The 21317-nt window shown below is 37.6% G+C and overlaps 1 protein-coding gene across 1 annotated transcript in view; it reads right to left on the bottom strand.

Moving 5' to 3' along the window:
* LOC137644992 (very-long-chain (3R)-3-hydroxyacyl-CoA dehydratase hpo-8-like) overlaps positions 1-20306 on the bottom strand; it is a 26619-nt gene extending 6313 nt beyond the window's left edge. Inside the window, exons 1-4 of the mRNA XM_068377859.1 lie at positions 20115-20306; positions 16437-16551; positions 6473-6596; positions 4984-5089 (exon numbers count right to left, since the gene is read on the bottom strand). Coding sequence (XP_068233960.1) covers positions 4984-5089; positions 6473-6596; positions 16437-16551; positions 20115-20197 — 428 coding nt within the window. The 5' untranslated portion in view covers positions 20198-20306. The remainder of the gene's footprint in view (positions 1-4983; positions 5090-6472; positions 6597-16436; positions 16552-20114) is intronic.
* Between the last annotated feature and the right edge of the window lie 1011 nt (positions 20307-21317).

Here is a 21317-nt window from a genome sequence, read left to right on the forward strand (position 1 = left end):
ACTTGCCAAGGGAGACTATTTCCTCTACGGCTTCCGCTGCACCGACCACGGGATCAGGTTCGGGGTCAAAACCCTCGAAATCTCGGGGAGAAACTGCATCAGGCCACAGCTTCTTCCATGCAGAATTGAGGGTCCGTCGAGCTAATCCCACCCAAGCCTGATCAATGATTTTTAAGCAGTGCACGATATTGAAGTGGCCCCTCCAAAATTCACGCAAAGTTAAGTTGGTGCTTTGCGTGACATTAAAGCACTGCTTGAATAAGTGCTTGGTGTACAGCTTCTTAAAATTAGAAATGACTTGCTGGTCCATGGGCTGGAGGATAGAGGTGGTATTTGGTGGAAGATACAGCACCTTTATGAACTTGAATTCATCGAAGATATCATCTTCAAGTCCGGGGGGGTGAGCGGGTGCATTGTCAAGGCATAGCAGGCACTTTAAAGGCAATTTCTGCTCATGAAGATACTTCTTCACAGAAGGACCGAAAACTTGGTTTACCAATTGCACAAAGAATTGCCTAGTGACCCAGGCCTTCGAGTTGGATCACCAGAAAACATGAGGCTGATCCTTATCGACGCTAGCATTGGCACATAGAGCAAGAGTCAACCGATCCTTCATTGGCTTATGCCCAGGCAATTTCTTCTCTTCAGCAGTGATGTAGGTTCGACTCGGCATCTTCTTCCAAAACAGCCCGGTTTCATCACAATTGAACACCTGCTGCTCTACGTAGCCTTCTTCCTTTACGATATTTTCGAATTTCTTAACAAAGTCAGTTGCAGCCTTTGTGTCCGCACTAGCAGTCTCTCCGTGGCGAACAACTGAATGAATCCCGGACCGTTTCTTAAATTTCTCGAACCAGCCACGAGATGCCTTGAAATCATCTGAGGAAGGCTCGGTTGAACTCTCCCCAGCATCACCCCCAGAGCTCTCCTCCTTCAAGTCCGTAAAGATGGCGTGCGCCTTCTCGCAGATAACGGTTTCGGTGATGGTGTCGCCAACGATCTCTCTATCCTTAATCCACACTAGTAGAAGTCGTTCCATCTCTTCTATGATAGGAGTACGGCGTTTGGAAATTATAGTGATCCCCTTAGAAGGTTTCACTGCTTTAATAGCTTCCTTCTGTTTAAGGATTGTCGAGATCGTCGACATATTACGGCCATACTGTTTAGCAAATTCACTCACGCGGATGCCACGCTCATGTTTTTCAATAATTTCCTGCTTAATTTCTATAGAAAGCATTTCCTTCTTCCTTTTCTCACCACTACCACTACCACTGCCAAAACTAAGCCTTTTTGGACCCATGATTTACGTAAATTATCGTTAATGGATGCACGTAAAAAATCACGATTAAATCACAGTTAATATCAGAACGCAAAGAGCACAACCGCAAGAAGCCGACGAGAACAGAGGACTGACCCAAGCCGCGCTAATTGAGCGTCCCTCCGAGGTCGATGTGCTGCCTTCTATCGGCAGAAATAAAAAACACTTCAGGCGCTATGAGCACCGACTACGCGTACGAGTATTGTTTACTTCGGGTGTCGAAATAAACATTCGGGTGTAGAGTCAGAACGTGTTCGAATTGTACTTCGCGTGTCGAAAAATTCGGATACAAACGGTACGACGAAAATTGCTACTTCGTGTGTCGAAATAAAATTTGGGTGTAGAGTCAAAAATTTGCTTGAATTTTACTTCGGATGTTGGAAAATTCGGATGTAGATACGTTCGTGTGTAGAGGTTCCACTGTATATATATATATATATATATAATATATATATATATATATATATATATATATATATATATATATATATATATATATATATATATATATATATATATATATCTTTCACTTTACAACAACTGGAAATTCATACATCCTTTATAAGAAAAGGTGGGCAGATTAAATGTAAATATTTGCCTGCCTGAATTCTTAAACAACTCAGGCCACAAAGTAATATATGATTTCAACTAAACAAACAACTCCTGAGTAACTTTATACAATTTGTTTAAATCAACATTAAGAAATGACAAATTTGAAGATAATTTGTATTTTTCTGAACTATACAAACCTGAGTTCATTACATAGGATAGATTAAAAGAGAAGCTGAAGTATACAGCTATTAAACTTTTAGAACAAGGTGTAAACAGGTGGACAGCAGTTACCTAGCCAGGAAGGGTTAAACAACATCCCCCTTTGCTCACTGAGCACTCATTTAGATACCAACCAGGACTTTCTAGAGGCAACTGATGGAGGGAAAATACGAGTAAAGCACTTTGGTTTGTTTAGTTAGAGAAATTCAAATTGTCCAAATTTGTCATTTGTTCCAATAAAAATGCAAACCACCTTCCTATACATAGGAGACAAATCCTTAGGTGGGAGGAAGGCTCTACCAAAACTTCAATTTAGTTTCGGAAGCATTATTGCATTTTAGAAAATTACGATTAATGAAATAGTTAATTGTACTTTAATAAAACATTTATGTGCTTTTGTTTTAAATTTCGTGTGTATTTTATTAATAAGTATTTTGGGTGCCGTGATGAGATCATCTGATCTGATCACTGCACCCAAAATACTTAGATTTATAAAATACACATGAAATTTAAAACAAAAGTACATGAATGTTTATGCTCAATTAACTATCTGGAGAGTGAGTGAGTGAGTGAGTGAGTGTTTTCAGTTTATAAAATAAGCTATATTTAAGAGAGTGTTTTCAGTTTATAAAATAAGCTATATTTCTGTTTTAAGAAAGTATAAATAACATACTGCACAGGAGACAACACATAAGAAGCTGCGTCATGCTTTTAGAGTAGCGGCGTAGGTTACGAGTCTTCATCAAAAATACAGAACACTTACACTAAGTACAGTTAAGCTGTACTGAACTGTAATAATATTACTGTACATATAATACAATAATATACAGTACAGTATCAGTATTAGGTTACAGTACAGTATTACTAGATAGGAACAACTTTTGTTATACAAAACAGTAAGGGGATGACGACGACTCGTAAACTTTACCTTAGCACAATACTGTACTGTAACCTTACTGTGTCCAGTACATAGCGAACATGTGTGCAACTGTACTGTACATATGATTATATGAACTGTTGTAGAAACCAAATTAAAACTATTAGGCAGTATTTACTGTGTTAATCATCAGCTCCGGTACCTGCTCATGGCAAGGGGCTTTGACTTTTTAGGTTAGGAGTTAGCCCACCCTAGTGTAATATTTATTCGCATAAATTCGCTTATCCTGCCTGTGTCTGTAACCTAATTATCGTGAATAATGAGGCTAGACTGTATGTATATATGTATATATACACAGTCATACTGTACCCACTTGATGAAAGGCTCTGCTTACAAAATTTTCAAGCTGCGAAACGAGATGCGAAGAATTTTACGACTCACTTTATGAAAATGTGCATAATATTCAATATACGTACAGTATATTGAAGGGGAAACTCGCTGGCACAGGCTACCTTCCAAAGCCGCATACGGCCCAGTCGAGTAGGCTAACCAAATGAATGCCAAAATATCCTAACTAATACCCAAACATTAATAAACTTCAATAACCATACTTAATCACTATATAAGATGTCTAGAGCTAAATAAACAAGACTACAATTAGTATGAGGAACTAATTGAAAGTCGTAAATAATCATGAAGCTCTTGGAGGTAGAGAGTAAGGCATCACCCAATACTGCTAAGACTAAAATTAACAATATTATTAATTTTACATGTGTCGCTACATCGAATTATCAAAACAGATAATTGCAATACTTAACTTGGGAGTAGGGGTCTCCAAAAGATCAGACATCTTCACATCACAGTAAAAAGGAAGCTACGAACAAAGAACGCGTGAGGATATCACGGTGCTAAGAAAGGAATGATGGGAGGCGCGTGGGTGGTAGTGGTGGTAGAGGGCAGTAGTCGTAGACGCGGGCAGTTGTTGGATGTAGAATGGCACGGGATATTGAGGAAGGAGACGACTAATTGGTAAGGAACCTCTGGTAGTGGTTTTAACATGCCCCAGTTACTATACCGACACCCATAAGGGTGAGCGAGCTGGGTATATTCCTGGTATAACATGCAACTATTTCTCTGGTATATTTAGCAGTATTTATACCTTAGAAATGGTACTATAAGGAGCATTTCACGGAGCGACACAGGTCCCTCACCCAGAAATAGATTTTTCCTTTGTCAAAATCCCTTTTTAACATAAAGAGATTTACCAACCAGACCGAGGATACAATAGTCGCCCATCACAAAGAGTTGAAGAAAATGGGTTCAGACAACAGAAAATGTAGCCGTAGTCTACAATAGGGGTATCTATAATAGTACAGTACATATGGAACTGTATATTTAGTATATGTACAGTATTGTATTATTTTCCATTTATTATTACATTGTTGTAATAACTACTTAATTTATAGGTATTAACAGTTAGTTTAGGTATATTGAATGGTTCAAATGAATTTGGCTGTACAGTATTTCATCGTGGTTATACTGTAGCTTTATTATGAGATTTAATGTGGTGTTTTGTTTATGAGATTTAATGTGGTGTTTTGTAGGGGGTTGGAATGAATTAATGGCAGTCCAAAATAGGCGAGGAGGAAGAGCAGTAACAATTGGTCTCCATCTGAGCCAAAAGTAAAGTGAGCTAAATCACAGGTGTGTGAGTGGGAGCAGTAGCAAGCTACCCATCCCTTAGCGGGGGGCTAACTAGCGGGATGGGTAGTTAACCCTCGCTAAAACTTCAATTGCTCGTCCTTTGTTTCACTGAAAGTAATACCCCTATTCCAGTTATATAGTAACTATGTAATGGATGTAGGTTTGTATTTGTGCTGGAGCAAATATATTTTCAAGCCTGTAGTTCTTGATTAATTTAACTGATTTTATTCCATGAGAACAGCTCATTTTCTATGGCTAACATACACAGCCTCTAATCTGATAGAAAAATGTACAAGAAACAAATAACCTCTACCTCAAAAATGCAATGATGTATGGCACACGGTCAAGAATATTTAAGAAGTAGAAGGCATAGCGTACGACTTCAGTCACGCTCCATGCAATCAGTAATAAAGGGTAACCTGGAAATAGGAATATCCACTTAAATAATCATGGCAGGGTCAAATACACAATGAACACTAATATCTCTCCAAGATATTTTTCTTTTTACGTATGAAATTCACTTCCTGTTCTATATAGCTCCCTATTTTAAGCTAAATGTTTATGGGATCAAATTCTAAAGTGGAAATATTAAAAAATCAATCTGTTTCTTAGAAGCCAAAAAACAAAGAGTAATTCTAATACTGAACTAAAAAAATTTTATGCCCAATGGAGTGAGTACAATATATACTGTTTTGTACTGTATATAATACTGTAATTAACTTCTCAATGGTATGAAACGTGATGACCAAATTTCCTCCTTGGTTTCATTTAATAAAGCTCCAAGTTACGATATTTTAATTTAGTTTAGAAATTTCACAGAGCTGCTTTATAATTTTAGCATACATATAAGAATTAATTGCTATTATTAAAAAACATTAGGTTATTTAGGTTACACTTCCTAATGAAAAGTCTTCATGTTACCAATGTTTATATGGGATTCAAGATTAAGTTTGAGATGAAATATTCTTACATTTTTATACCAGTGATCAAACACTTATATAATCTGCATAGCTTTTTCCAACCATACTTATTAGATACAATGGTACCACGGTTTGCGAGTTTGTAAAACAAAATGCACATAAACTGGAACAATTTTTCCCTGAAGAAATAAAGGAAAATAACTGCGTTTTCCCCGCATAAAAAAAAAAAAAAACTATTATCAGTATATCATACAACCCTAGTTGAAAAAGCAGGATTATATAAGCCCAAGGATTCCAACAGGGAAAATAGCCCGGTGAGGAATATTGATACCAGATAAAATTAGTGTGCTTGAGTGTAACCTCAATATAATGTTTTATAAACAGCAAATTAATACCCCTAACATAAAGAATGAATACAAATTGTAATAATTCCCAATGAAAAATTTAATATTGACAAAGTAAATGAGAGAGAGAGAGAGAGAGAGCGCCTGATTACAGGATTTTCTGTTCTTGTATAGGTTGTCAGCATAGTCAGGTACAGTATATGCAAAAATATTTTTAAAAATAATGGGTAGAAATGAATCTGCCCTTTTGCAGAAAGAGACAGTTGTAAATGTCAATGAGAATTAAAAGGAATAAACATCAGGAAAAACTTTGTGACATCTGATGAAATTTTATCCCTAAGGCATTAAAATTCAACCAAGTACAGTAGGCCTATATACAGAGACTTATCAACAGTAAACAAAAAGCCCAAACATTCCCCTGAAACAAGATAACAATTATAAAGAAGTATGACTTCGTAAAAATTAAAATGTTATAACTTGCAAAATAGTCAACATACATATTCCATGACTAAGTTTTTTCCCTTGTCTAAATGCTTACCAACGCTTGTCTGACTTTCTCTGAACGTATGTAGAATTGGCCATAGTGCAACTAATCTTGAGAGCACTTGAGGAAACACAACACCAACTTTTGAAGGAACTAAACCCACAGCTGAATGGACTACCTGAAAAACAGTGTTATGAAAAGATGATTGTTCTGGCATCATTTTGAAGCTTACTGAGAGAGAGAGAGAGAGAGAGAGAGAGAGAGAGAGAGAGAGAGAGAGAGAGAGAGAGAGAGAGAGATTTCTGCTATTTTATCACTTATTGAGGGAGAGAGAGAGAGAGAGTTATTTCTGCAATTTTATCATTTATTGAGAGAGAGAGAGAGAGAGAGAGAGAGAGAGAGAGAGAGAGAGAGAGAGAGAGAGAGAGAGAGAGAGAGAGAGAGAGAGATATTTCTGCTATTTTATCATTTATTATCTTATTTCCCTGAAGTCATGGGGAAAATATTATTAATCTTACAATTATGAAAACTACTTGTGTGCACTTAATTCTTTAACTCAAAAATGATATTTTAATTATAAAATAAATTTTTGAATATACTTAATCGGTGAATATATAATAGCTGCTACTCAGCGGCTCGACAGAAAACATACTCAAAAAACTCGCGAGCGATCGCCATGAAGGTTGCGGGTGTGCCCACCAGCGCCAACTACCGGCCAGATACCACTCTTGCATGTAAACAAACCCTTCAATTCTTCTCGTCCCGCTGCGTCTCTATTGGGGAGGAAGGGAGGGCCTTTAATTTATATATTCACCGGGTAAGTATATTCAAAAATTTATTTTATAATTAAAATATCATTTTTAAATATTTAACTTAGCCGGTGAATATATAATAGCTGATTCACACCCAAGGCGGTGGGTAGAGACCAGAGTTAATTAAGTTTACAGCGTATAAGCTAAGAGTTTTTTGACAGTTATCAATATAACAAAACCAAAATATATAGGTACCTGGTAAGGAAGCTGACTTAGACGATTACTCTGCCTTGTAAGTCTGTCTTCCTCACGGAGCCCAGCGATCCTCTTAGGATGCTGAAAGACTCCCAGGAGCTGAAGTATCAAGGGCTGCAACCCATACAACAGGACCTCATCAAACCCCTAATCTGGGCGCTCTCAAGAAATGACTTTGACCACCCGCCAAATCAACCAGGATGCGAAAGGCTTCTTAGCCTTCCGTACAACCCAAAAAACAATATTAAAAACATTTCAAGAGACAGATTAAAAAGGGTATTGGAATTAGGGTAATGTAGTGGTAGAACCCTCACCCACTACTGCACTCGCTGCAACGAATGGACCCAGTGTGTAGCAGTCCTCGTAAAGAGTCTGGACATCTTTAAAGTAAAATGACGCGAACACTGACTTGCTTCTCCAAAAAGTCGCGTCCATAATACTTTGCAGAGATTTATTTTGCTTGAAGGCCACGGAGGTTGCTATATCTCTAACTTCGTGCGTCTTAACCTTAAGCCAACATCGGTCTTTCTCATTCAAGTGAGAATGAGCTTCTCGTATTAAAAAAATCTGATAAAATATGACAAAGCATTCTTTGACATAGGCAATGAAGGTTTCTTAACTGAGCACCATAATGCCTCAGATTTACCTCGTAATGACTTAGTACGAGCTAAATAGAACTTAAGAGCTCTAACAGGACATAATACTCTTTCCAGTTCGTTGCCTACGATCTCTGATAAGCAAGGAATATCAAAAGATTTAGGCCAAGGACGAGAAGGCAGATCATTTTTGGCCAGGAAACCAAGTTGAAGTGAACAAGTGGCTTTTTTCTGTAGAAAAGCCGATGTTCTTACTGAAGGCATGAAGTTCACTGACCCTTTTAGCCGAAGCCAAGCACACTAGGAAAAGTGTCTTGAGGGTGAGATCCTTCAGGGAGGCTGAATGTAATGGCTCAAACCTGTCTGACATGAGGAACCTTAGGACCACGTCTAAGTTCCATCCAGGAGTTGCCAAACGACGTTCCTTAGAGGTCTCGAAAGACTTAAGGAGATCTTGGAGATCTTTATTGTTGGAAAGATCTAAGCCTCTATGTCGAAAGACCGAAGCCAACATGCTCCTGTAGCCCTTAATCGTGGGAGCTGAAAGGGAGCGAACCTTTCTCAGATGTAAAAGAAAATCTGCGATTTGGGCTACAGAGGTACTGGACGAGGACACAGATGCTGACTTGCACCAGTCTCGAAAGACTTCCCACTTCGACTGGTGTACTCTAATGGTAGAAGCTCTCCTAGCTCTTGCAATCGCACTGGCTGCGTCCTTCGAAAAGCCTCGAGCTCTTGAGAGTCTTTCGATAGTCTGAAGGAAGTCAGACGAAGAGCGGGGAGGCTTTGATGGACATTCTTTACGTGGGGCTGACGTAACGGATCTACCCTTAGAGGAAGACTTCTTGGAAAGTCTACCAGCCATTGAAGTACCTCGGTGAACCACTCTCTCGCGGGCCAGAGGGTAGCAACCAACGTCAACCTTGTCCCTTCGTGAGAGGCGAACTTCTGCAGTACCTTGTTGACTATCTTGAATGGTGGGAATGCATATAAGTCCAGAAAAGACCAATCCAGTAGAAACGCGTCTATGTAGATTGCTTCTGTATCTAGGACTGGAGAGCAATAGATTGGTAACCTTTTGGTCAACGAGGAGGCAAAGAGGTCTATGGTGGGTTGACCCCAAGTAGCCCAAAGACTCTTGCCCACGTCCTTGTGGAGGGTCCATTCCGTGGGTATCACCTGACCCTTCCGACTGAGACAGTCTGCCAAGACGTTCAAGTCCCCCTGGATGAATCTCGTCAACAGGGAGATGCCTCGAATTCTTGACCATAAGAGAAGGTCCCTTGCGATCTCGAGCAGCGTGAAGGAGTGTGTGCCTCCTTGCTTGGAGATGTACGCCAAAGCTGTGGTGTTGTCTGAGTTGACCTCTACCACTTAGTTTCGAAGAAGCTTTCGAATATCATCAAGGCCAAGTGGACTGCTAACAGCTCCTTGCCGTTGATGTGCATGCTCTTCTGACTTGAGGTCCACAGACCCGAGCATTCCCGACCGTCCAGGGTCGTAACCCAAACCCAAATCCGACGCGTCGGAGAACAACGCGTGGTTTGGGTTCTTGACTGCTAGGGATAGTCCCTCTCTCAGACTGATATTGCTGTCCCACCATTTAGGGCATGCCTTCACTGGTTCGGAGACTGGGAATGATACCGTCTCTAACGTCTTGTCCTAGTTCTAGTGAGAGGCTAGATGGAACCGGAGAGGCAGAAGGTGTAGTCTCCCTAGTGAGACAAACTGCTCCAGGGATGAGAGAGTCCCTACGAGACTGTTCCAACTCCTGACTGAACAAACGTTATGTTTTCAGCATTAGTTGGACTTCGAGCAGGGATTGTTCTAATCGGTGGCAGACGGAAAAGCCCGAAAAAAAAAAAACTGGACTGCGAATCTCCATCCCCAAATATAGAATAATCTGGGATGGGATCAGTAGGGACTTTTAGGTTGACCAAAAGTCCCAACTCCCTGGCCAGACTCAACGTCCAATGTAGATCCTGCAGACAGCGAAGATTGGACGATGCTCTGAGAAGTCAGTCGTCCAAGTACAGGGAGGCTCGGATCCCCGATAGATGGAGGGATTTTGCCACATTCCTCATGAGCCTTGTAAACACGAGAGGAGCAGGACTGAGGCCAAAGCACAGGGCTCGAAACTGGTACCCCACATTCCCGTAAACAAACAGAAACGATTGGGAATCCGGGTGTATAGGAATGTGGAAGTATGCCTCCTGAAGGTCGAGAGAGACCATCCAGCCGCCTTCCATTAATGCTGTCAAGACAGCCTGGTAGACTTCATCGTGAAGTTTGTCTAGACAATGAACACATTGAGCGCACTTGCCTCTTACGTACTCCTGCAGTGAACATGGCTGCCAGATCATTGGAGCCATCCCTGAGGAACTTGTTCCTGCAGAGAACGTGGCTGTCAGATCATTGGAGCCATCCCAGAAAGCCTTGTTTATGCATGACATAATTGTACAGCAAAACTTCAAACGCTCGAAAAAAGACTCCTAACAGGAGATGGTCTAGCTCTGAAGTCGACCATAAAATCTAGGAGCGTCTCATGGCCAGGTGCCAGGGAGAGTCTATGAGTGTCATATCAGACTCTCTCTATAAGCCAGCTTAAAAGTAGGGAAAGCAAAGGCTGTCTCCCCCAAACTCCTCCTGGTGATAAACCAGTCGCCTAGCAAACGTAAAGCTCTCTTAGAAGAGCTAGAGAGCACTAGCTTATAAAAACAACGGCTTCGAAGTAGCTAGGCCTAGTGTAAACTCTGACGTTTAGGCAAACGAGGAGCAGCAGTTACAAAAAGATCCGGACAAAGATCCTTAAAAATCAGTATGATTTATTTAAAGTCCATAGAGAGCTAAGCAGCTTTAGGCTCCTCTCCGTCTGACAGAATCCTCAAGGGAATATCAGTAGGAGGGGGAACAGCAACTTCCTCATCTGAAGGAATCTTGTCCGACAATAGCCGAGTCTCAAGCAAGGGAGAGACCTGCCGTGGTGGCAATGCTTGACAAGCAGAGTCCACACGCACTGATGCCTTAGTAGCGGGCCAGGACGCAACGTCATGTAACTGCTTAACAGTCTATGAACTGTCAACAACAACAGGTGCGGTAGGACGCTGGGCGTCCACTCGAGACTGTTTTGACTGCCTAGACTGAGCAGTCAAAACAACTCTAGACTGCGGTAGTTGACGCTCAGCGTCAAAACAAGTCAACTCCGCTGGTTGGCGAACGTCCTGTATGTCAACAGGAGCATTAGGAAGCAGCCTAACGTCCAAATGCGGCTGAAAGCCAACACGTGACCGCATCGAATGAGGCTCTACATATCGTGACTGACGTGACTTAGCTACGCCAACGTCAACAGGACGCACAAAGGTTCGTTTGGGCGGCTGAAGGCCAGGATCTCGATGAGATAAACGGCTAGGATCAACGTGAACCTTATCGGCAGAATAGTCTTCCATAAGAGAGGCAAGCTTATTCTGCATGTCTTGCCGTACAACTCATTTAGGAACAACGGGAATGGTTGCGGTAAGAGACGAGGGTAACGTCTGTGACTGCAAAACCTTGCCTACAAAAAAAAACTCTCGGAGCCTGTGTTACGTTTTTGTTTAGGCGGCGAGCAGTCTTCCGATGACTGCATAGTGTCAGAGCTGTCCTAATAGTTAAAACCAGGACGCTGGACCTGTCCTGAAAGGACTGACTTTCGCTTAAAGGGCCTCGAAACCTTGTTCCACGGTTTCTTATGCGAAAAGCCTTCGGATGATGAGGAGAAAATCGTCTCTCTCGTCTAATGGTAGGGGCGATCTTGGTGAGATACGCCTGATACCATAGAGGGAACGTCTGTTCGCTGATCAAGGCCTCTCGAACCCATAAGTCGTACGACATTACTTCTCCCCTGGGCTTGGGAGCTTGCAAGAGGTCCCGGACTAGGCGAATGACAGGCACGAACAGACGAACCCTCGGTCGCAACACTGATAACACTTTGCGCAATATCACTTTATCACTACGATTTTCTGTTTTGCACTTATTTCACTGAAATCGAATTTTTTAACAATTCACATTAGGTATGAATAAAACTGATTTCTACCTGAAGCACGCAATTCTACCCTCATCAAAAGGTTATAATTGCGAAATTAGTCGTATAATTATTATTATTATTATTATTACTATCCAAGCTACAACCCTAGTTGGAAAAGCAAGATGCTATAAGCCCAGGGGCTCCAACAGGGAAAAATAGCTCAGTGAGGAAAGGAAATAAGGAAATAAATAAATGAAGAGACCAAATTAACAATAAATCATTCTAAAAACAGTAACAACGTCAAAACAGACATGTCATATATAAACTATTAACAACATCAAAAACAAATATGTCATAAATAAACTATAAAAGACTCATGTCCGCCTGGTCAACAAAAAAGCATTTGCTCCAACTTTGAACTTTTGAAGTTCTACTGATTCAACCACCCGATTAGGAAGATCATTCCACATCTTGGTAACAGCTGGAATAAAACTTCTAGAGTACTGCGTAGTATTGAGCCTCGTGATGGAGAAGGCCTGGCTATTAGAATTAACTGCCTGCCTAGTATTACGAACAGGATAGAATTGTCCAGGGAGATCTGAATGTAAAGGATGGTCAGAGTTATGAAAAATCTTATGCAACATGCATAATGAACTAATTGAACGACGGTGCCAGAGATTAATATCTAGATCAGGAATAAGAAATTTAATAGACCGTAAGTTTCTGTCCAACAAATTAAGATGAGAATCAGCAGCTGAAGACCAGACAGGAGAACAATACTCAAAACAAGGTAGAATGAAAGAATTAAAACACTTCTTCAGAATAGATTGATCACCGAAAATCTTGAAAGACTTTCTCAATAAGCCTATTTTTTGTGCAATTGAAGAAGACACAGACCTTATGTTTCTCAAAAGTAAATTTACTGTCGAGAATCACACCTAAAATTTTGAAAGAGTCATACATATTTAAAGAAACATTATCAATACTGAGATCCGGATGTTGAGGAGCCACCGTCCTTGACCTACTTACAATCATTAAAATAAAAGTAAACATATTTTAAGATAAAAAGATCAGTGGCTGGGAAGGAGACTAAACATTAGTTCATTCAAAACTACGTTTTCAATCTCTCACCGTACAGTGCCTTGGGACGAGAATAAAAACTAAAAACGTTTTATCCTTTCTCCCCGTACAGAGACTAGGGACGAGAGTAAAAAGCTGACTCGAGAACAACGTTACTCGCTTGGGACGAGAATAAAGATCTGAACGTTCTCTCTCCTCTCTCTCCCCCCGTCTCTATCTCTCTCTCTCTCTCTCTCTCTCTCTCTTGATTTCGCCCGAAGAGAAGAGCCCACTTACCTTACGTCAATAAACAGGTTATTTGACCAAAGGAAAAAACTGAAAGGTTTTTCAATTAAAAAGTTCCTTTAAAATAGTCTTTAAAACATTTAAGCTTTGAAAGAAAAATGAACAAAACGTCAGAATCGATTTACTCTTTCTGCAAAGTGAAACCGTGCTACTCTCTCTCTATCGTAACGATAGAGCGCAAACTGCGTAGCATAAATAAACTAAACGTTAGTTCATCTTTGAAACAGTACGAAGACTATTCAAAGAAAAAAACTTTCATAAAATATTTACTAAAAAAAATTTCATTTAATAAGTTTTAAATCATTAGCTCTGTAAAAGTTATTTACGATTGAAAAGGGCTCAACGTTGTTTAACTTCGGTTTCCAAGTTAGGACCGCCTACTCTCAGGAAAGGTCGCATATAAACAAATCATTAAAATTTATTTTGATGTTTATTATAAATGGAAAGCTAATCGAAGAGGCCTAATAAAGGCGGTTGAGATATAAAATATATAGAGGAAAATCTATAATTAATTTATAACGTGATAAGATAATTGCTAAAAGCCTAAAACACACTTCCGTCTAAGGGAAGGGTCGGCCATTTAAAAGTCAAAGAAAGTCCATACTCTCTCTCTTGTCATCAAAAATTAAATCTATCCAAAAACGAGTTCAAGATTTAAGATGAAGATAAAACACCTGCACTGCGAAAGCTCAAACCAAAATGAAGTACTTCACCAAAAATGTTGAGAAAACTCCAGGTTCTAACACGAGTATTGATACGTCTTGTCGTCAACGTCGACAGAGAAGAATTGAAGGGTTTGTTTACATGCAAGAGTGGTATCTAGCTGGTAGTTGGCGCTGGTGGGCACACCCGCAACCTTCATAGCGATCGCTCGCGAGTTTTTTGAGTATGTTTTCTGTCGAGCCGCTGAGTAGCAGCTATTATATATTCACCGGCTAAGTTAAATATTTAAAACTTTATTCTCAATGGCATACATTACTGTTCTCTAAAGACAGACTTTTGATATGTCTATCAAAGTTTGAAATATTGTACTACATTACCTTAATAATATGCTGTAAACTAAACATACAATATATATATCTACAGTACAACACCTACGTCATTATTCCGTGTACAGCATCACTAAAACAGCATAAAATTTCTATAATATTGTGCTGAATCAAGTAAGAGATGAGAAAGTAAATCGAAGGTAAATTTTTTGCAATGTCAAATGCTGTACTGCTACCAGTTTTTGCATAGCCTCAAACCAGTTTTTATGTGATACTAGTAAAAAGAGACAGAACCACAAGTCACTTGGGCTCCAAGTTTTTATGAGATACTGGTAAAAAAGACAGTGAACAAAAGGTCAACTGTACTCAGATTTTGCTTTATACACCTCAGTTAACCATTTGCTACATAACACACAATGGATTTCAAACACTGTATAAGATTTTTAGAAAAATTTCAAAGTTTCTCTAATATCTTATTTCAAAATTAAAATAATGTACTGTACTACTAACTTTTTATATTTTCACAATCTTTAACAAAAGCTGTACCCTCTTGGTATCATTTATCATTAAGGTATAACCTTTGAAAACTACAAAATAAAAGTCATGCCAATTAGTACTCATTGCAACCAATTCTCAAACAAAATAATCAAGAGAATGAAAGTAATGTTCTGTATCTCCTTGAGAGAGAAAAAAAAATGAGAATCAACAGTACAGTTTATACAATATGAAGATGTTTATAATACCTAATAAGACCCACAAGCTCAGATGAAAGCAAGGGAAGAGTTAATCTAATTTTATCCATCCACTTTATTGTTACTAGAATACTTTTATAATCTCATTACTTTACACAAAAGCTCCCAAATGTGTCATCATTTTCTGAAAAATTTTGCAAATGGCACACATTTATTTCTTCCTTTTTTTAAACTATAAAACTTATTTCTGATATATTAAAATTGCCTAATAACATACTGGAATAGAGAAAAATCAGGACACCTATAAAAGTATTTAAGTGAAATAATTAAAAGTCAAGTAGTTTGGTACAAGAAGGCAAAGTTGGAAGGAAAATGATTATATGTGCAGTAGAATGTAAAAATTGTAGGTGATATGGGGATTATCCTCAATGGAATTCTCACTTAGCAGTACTGTATCTATAATTATAGTGCAGTACTGTCAATTCCCTTGTTGACTATCACTTAGGTTATAAACAACTTATAAACACACTGAAGTAGGGATTCATAATACTGTACTTGCTACACTTTGACAACAAATGTAATACACTACTACCAACCTTCCAATATTCATAAAAGTAAGTAATACTATAAACTGTTATTAATAAAATACACATAGTTGTTGAGGATTATAACCAATACTATAAACTATTATTAATTAATACAAATTTATTGAGGATTATAAGGAATACTATAATCTATAGTTAATTAAATACCAATAGTTGTTGAGGATTACTGCATATAACTTAGTCAAAAACAAATTTATGTTCTATATTGTAATATAAATGAGTTGAGAGGTGTTGATTTGAAAGCTAAAGATAGAGACTAGTGGCAAAATCTAACTCAAGCTATTTGTTTCAATAGGCGAAGGAAGAGATGATGATGATATTATAATACAGTATTGAATTGCGGTATTTTTCACAATTTACAGTTTTATATTCATCTCTCAGATAAAGATATTACAGTAAAAAACAATACAAGAACAACCTGGCTAAGTTCTTACCTGGCTGTCACCTGAAAACAATGTCTAATTCAACCAAAATATTTTCAAGTCAATCAAAAATAATGATGCAGTAAATGTAATACTTAATATACCAAAAGGGTAATTATCCAGCTAAGTAAAGTACCCCTGATATAATCAGCTACTTTTGGGGTCTGCCCTTATAATACGTAGCAAAATGCAATGAGTAATGAAGACCATATAGCACATCCTATACTTAACTTACATCTAAGACATTCTGCAGTTGATAGTTCATTACTATTAACTAACTTTATAGACTTTACAAATGTTATAAATACTACGCTCTCATCATTTCAACTATTGCCTCACCTCCAATACAGCAAGTGTTTGGAATATCTTAAGAACCTCGTGTGTACTTTCCCACAGTCCTGGACGGCCTTCATAAATAAGGTGATGAACTGCCTGGATCAGCACAATTAACCACCTGGGAAAGGTTAAATTAAAAAAAAAGATTTTAACCTTTGTACAATAGGGGAAAGTCATTGAAATTTTTTATTTCCCAAAATGAACTTAATTTATTTAAAAAAGGCAGCTTGAATTTTTCCCATAATAATTACGATTCAACTTTATCTCATGCATATGAGATAAAAACATTAGTCTATTATCAAAACTACCTATAAATAAAAACTGCTCTATTTTAATTTTTATATTGGCAGATCTTACACCTTGCATTATGGCACTCAGATCACATTAGTTGAATAGAAATGTCAATTAAAGTTGTATTAAGATGTCAAGTTGAATTGTGATATCATTTAAAATTTAAACTGCGATGTCAAAATGTTAGGGCAACAGCAACCCACCATCTAACTTGACTAATTTAAACAATAGAAAATTGCACAGAATATAGAATGAAATTGGTTTGGCATGTTCTAAAACCTCCCAATATGTCCTAGTCTGAACATATTGTTTAGTTCAAGGGGTTAATATATGAAACTTTTATTACTAGCGAAACTGAAATATGCAATAAGAAATGGATGAATGTTGGTTAGTTTGGTATTTCTCTCTATATGTTTAATGGGGGCTGGGGCATAACTTAAAATGTGAAGTCTATTTCTTACTCTAACTTGATTGTTTACATTTGGGAGATGATGGTGTTATTACACGTTTTGCTTGCATTCGCTTTTGCCAGCTGTCCTGCTTTAGGTATGCTGTAATCATTACCTGGCTTTTATAACCAATTACAAGACTCCAAATATTTATGCGTAAAATCCTGGAAGTTGCTCTACAACATCCATTTTTTTCCATCCTCCCCTTCAGTTTTACCTTGACCACCATCACATAATGATGCCTCCAAGATGGATGTACAATCTATTTTGAAAATATGTAATTCATTCTATATCAGCAATTGATCATGATAAAAACGCTCTGTTCAGTGTACAGTATAGCTATTGAAAGTAAAAAAAAATTTTCTTGAAATAATGGCCCTAGGGGCTTCCAAGCGCAGCACATCCATATATCGTTTTCCAGAAGAAGAGCAGTGATGTGATGTTAATTCTGCGAATGTTGTGAGCCACATCGGAGCAAAAACTATTAGAAGGACATAAAGTGAATCTCATAAATAAGATACTTTAATTTTCAGCCACTTACATAAACCGTATGTTTTTCCAACTACTTGTTTATTTTGCATTTCTAACTGTTAATATTACTGCAAATCACTCATTTTAATTATATCCCCACCCAAAAACCCCAGTTTCCCACTGGGGTCCCCTATGTCTTCATATAAGGGTGTCCCAAAACTCATAAATGGGTGTTTTGCACAAATAATATTGACCAGAAATGCGTAAAACACAAGATAAAGGTGTATGTACGATAGCGGCCACATGTATGTTTGATTACGGCTAACTTAGAATATGGCAGTGTAAGGGGGTTGCAGGGAGACGTTAGCCCTCCCTGTTAGGTAAGTAGGTAAGGACACGGCTTGTAGGTTAGGTTAGGGGGCAAAGTTTTGGGATACCAAGTTTTGGTTAGTAGATGTCCATTTTTAATGCACACAGGAGAAACTGGTCACTGATATACAAAGGCTCCCAAGATAGCCAGTAAGAAAACTATATGGTTCAGGTATTTGGCTAAAAATTAAAGTATCATATATTTACCCAAATGTTTATAACACCCTAAAGACGACAGTGTTGCATACTGAAAAACTTGTAATCATCATGGTTATGGAGTTCAAAGTACAAGTAGATACTTACTGAATTGTGTTACAATCATTTTGTGAAAAATGGGTAATAGTTTACAACACCACACTCTCCATTTACTCCAAAATAATACAATCCTGCAGTTCTTATCTTCTTACACAGTAATTAGGTGGTTATTTAAATTCTGGGAAAGCAATAATTAGCAAGATATGTTGAGGAAGGGGGAAGGGGTTATAAAAAGAAAATAGCTTGGTTTCCTCACCAAACGACTTGGAACTGACATGTCAACAAAGTCAACTTAACAGGATTCGTGATGCCAGCGTACATAAACAAAAGTTCGTGATGCCAGCGTACATTTGATGTACTGTATATTCAAAATATACTTAATAAAAAATTGAGTGATTACTCAAGTGTCACTATTTGTAAATAGCATATTTTATGGACACTTTTGAGTAATTAATCCATTTTTAACTAAGCATATTTTGAATATACAGTATATCAAATGTACGCTGGCATCACAGACTTTTGTTTATATACGCTGGCATCATGAATTCTGTTTGGTTGACTGTGTTTACATGTCAGTTCAGAGTCGTTTGGTGAGGAAACAGAGTTATTTTCTTTTTATAACCCCTTCCTCCTTCCTCAACATATCTTGCTAATTATTGCTTTCCCAGAATTTAAATAACCACCTAATTACTGTGCAAGAAGATGAAAACTGCAGGATTGCATTATTTTGGAGAAAATGGAGAGCGTGGTGTTGTAAACTATTACCGAAAAATGTAAACTAAAACTGATGTGGTCTGATATAAGTGTGCAATTCTGTTAAGAAACTTGTGATAAACTGTTATTACCAGGATTGGCTACTGCAACTCTATCTACTACAATTTACCAAAAGTCCAACTTAAGAAATTACAAAACACTTTAAACAGAGGTGTCCCACCTAGAGAAAGGATCACCCCTATACTAATTTATTTACACTGGCTGCCGATTGAAGCGAGAATTTAATTTAAAATATGTACAATAACCCACCAAGTTATCAGAACCGGTCCTCCAAAATACTTAAGAGAATTGCAACATATTGCGCAGCCAACAAATCGTGTCGACACGAGAATAGTTACAGATGGCTTCAAACTCTTGGAACCTAGATTCATGTCTACTTTAGGCTCCAGAACCTTTAAATATGCAGCCCCGAGACAATATAATAAGCTCCCACGAAACATTCGAATGATTAAAGACATTAAGGCTTTCAAGAGGAAACTGATGACTCTCTTATTTCATGAGTCTTTTGACAGTGACGATTTAACAGTAAATGAACAATATGCGGCTTGAAAAGATAAATACTGTGAACGAACAAGGTAAAATGACAGTGAAGGTCCTGTAGAGAGTGGGGTTCCCCTACTGTATGGGACCGGAAAAGCAGCCATCAAAGTAAAGGTTAGGGGGTCACACCCTCCGATAAGTGAGGTCGCCACATTCAGGTCAGGTTAGGTGGGGCTACCTTAGGTTACTTTATACTGTATCTCATTTTTTTTTTCACTAAATATATCGACCTCAGGAAGCATAGAAAACCAGATCTCTGAAATTGGATCTCATGAAAAGTAAGCGAATGATTCTAATTGAGGCAACAATAGGAAAATGGGTATTATTGTACTGTATGAAAGAAAGCAGATTGGAAAGAAAATTATTGTGTAAATTAAAACACAGTCATATTTGTATGTTTGCGTGAGGTGACATTGTTAATATCTACCGGTTTCCCTACATGAACATATCTCTGTAATGACAGCTAACCTATTGGTGTAGGTACTTGCATTCGAAGGTTTTACTGCAAACACTGAAGTTTTACTTATCTTACCCTGCACTGAGAAATACGTTGTAAAACACGAGATAAACATTTCCCGGTGAGCTGGGATCTGTCTTCTTATTTCCTTCAGCCATTTGACTGGATATAATGACGACTACACCGTCTGAATAGCAGCTATCTCAAATCATGCAGATCTGAATAGGTTCCACAGTGACAGGAATGAGAGTGAAGGTACTACTACACTGCAGCCAGACTCGCTTAAATTTGGTTCCGTTCAATTTCCTACAGAATACACAACGTAAAACGCCAGGCATATTTTTACTATAAAATGTGTTCGTATCCTATCCTTTTATATTACATTAAAAGGGAGAAACAATTTATTTCGGTGTTTAAATATTCTATTTAAAAAAAAGGTTTAATTTTTCACCATGTGATTACATCTGCAAATTTTATCATGAACATTCTAGAGTCGTGTAATAGGATAGACAATATTGCGAGGGTCTTACATAGCTTGTGAACACAGTTGGCTTCATTATAAAAAATGTCCCCAAACCCAATCATGGGTAGTTGCCAGGTATCTTATTAGAAATTAAATATATTCATTAATGATGCCAAAGTCTTGTTTGCGTTACATCAGGAATGTTATTTTTAATGCTAGCGATTTTTTTGTAGTGATTAACGATTCTTGATAAAAATAAATTTGAAGGTTCTATTCAATCCACATTGACAGATATTTAAAGATTTCAGCTTTGAACGTTGCATGGATGATTAATAAAAACTGTTAAAGTTTCTTTTGACATGCAACTTCGTTTTGATGCATTGCGATTCTATGATTCATAGAATATATATATATATATATATATATATATATATATATATATATATATATATATATATATATATATATATATATATATATGTATATATATATATATATATATATATATATATATATATATATATATATATATATATATATATATATATATATATATATATATATATATATATGGATAAAAATTCGTATGGTAACCCTTGAATTATATAAGAATTGCATGATTAAGGCCTGTTATCATAACTACTGATAATACAATTTACAGTGTAATTATTCAATATTGCTTGCGTTATTAATCAGTTTCAGATATTCCTAATAAAATCCAAAGGTAAATCCCATGCATTTGTACGTACGGTGGTTGATATCCAGTAAATATATTATGCAACCCTTGAATTTTATAAGAATTGCATGAGTAAGGC

Source organism: Palaemon carinicauda, chromosome 8 (assembly GCF_036898095.1).
Source record: "Palaemon carinicauda isolate YSFRI2023 chromosome 8, ASM3689809v2, whole genome shotgun sequence".
In the NCBI taxonomy this organism is placed as follows: domain Eukaryota; kingdom Metazoa; phylum Arthropoda; class Malacostraca; order Decapoda; family Palaemonidae; genus Palaemon; species Palaemon carinicauda.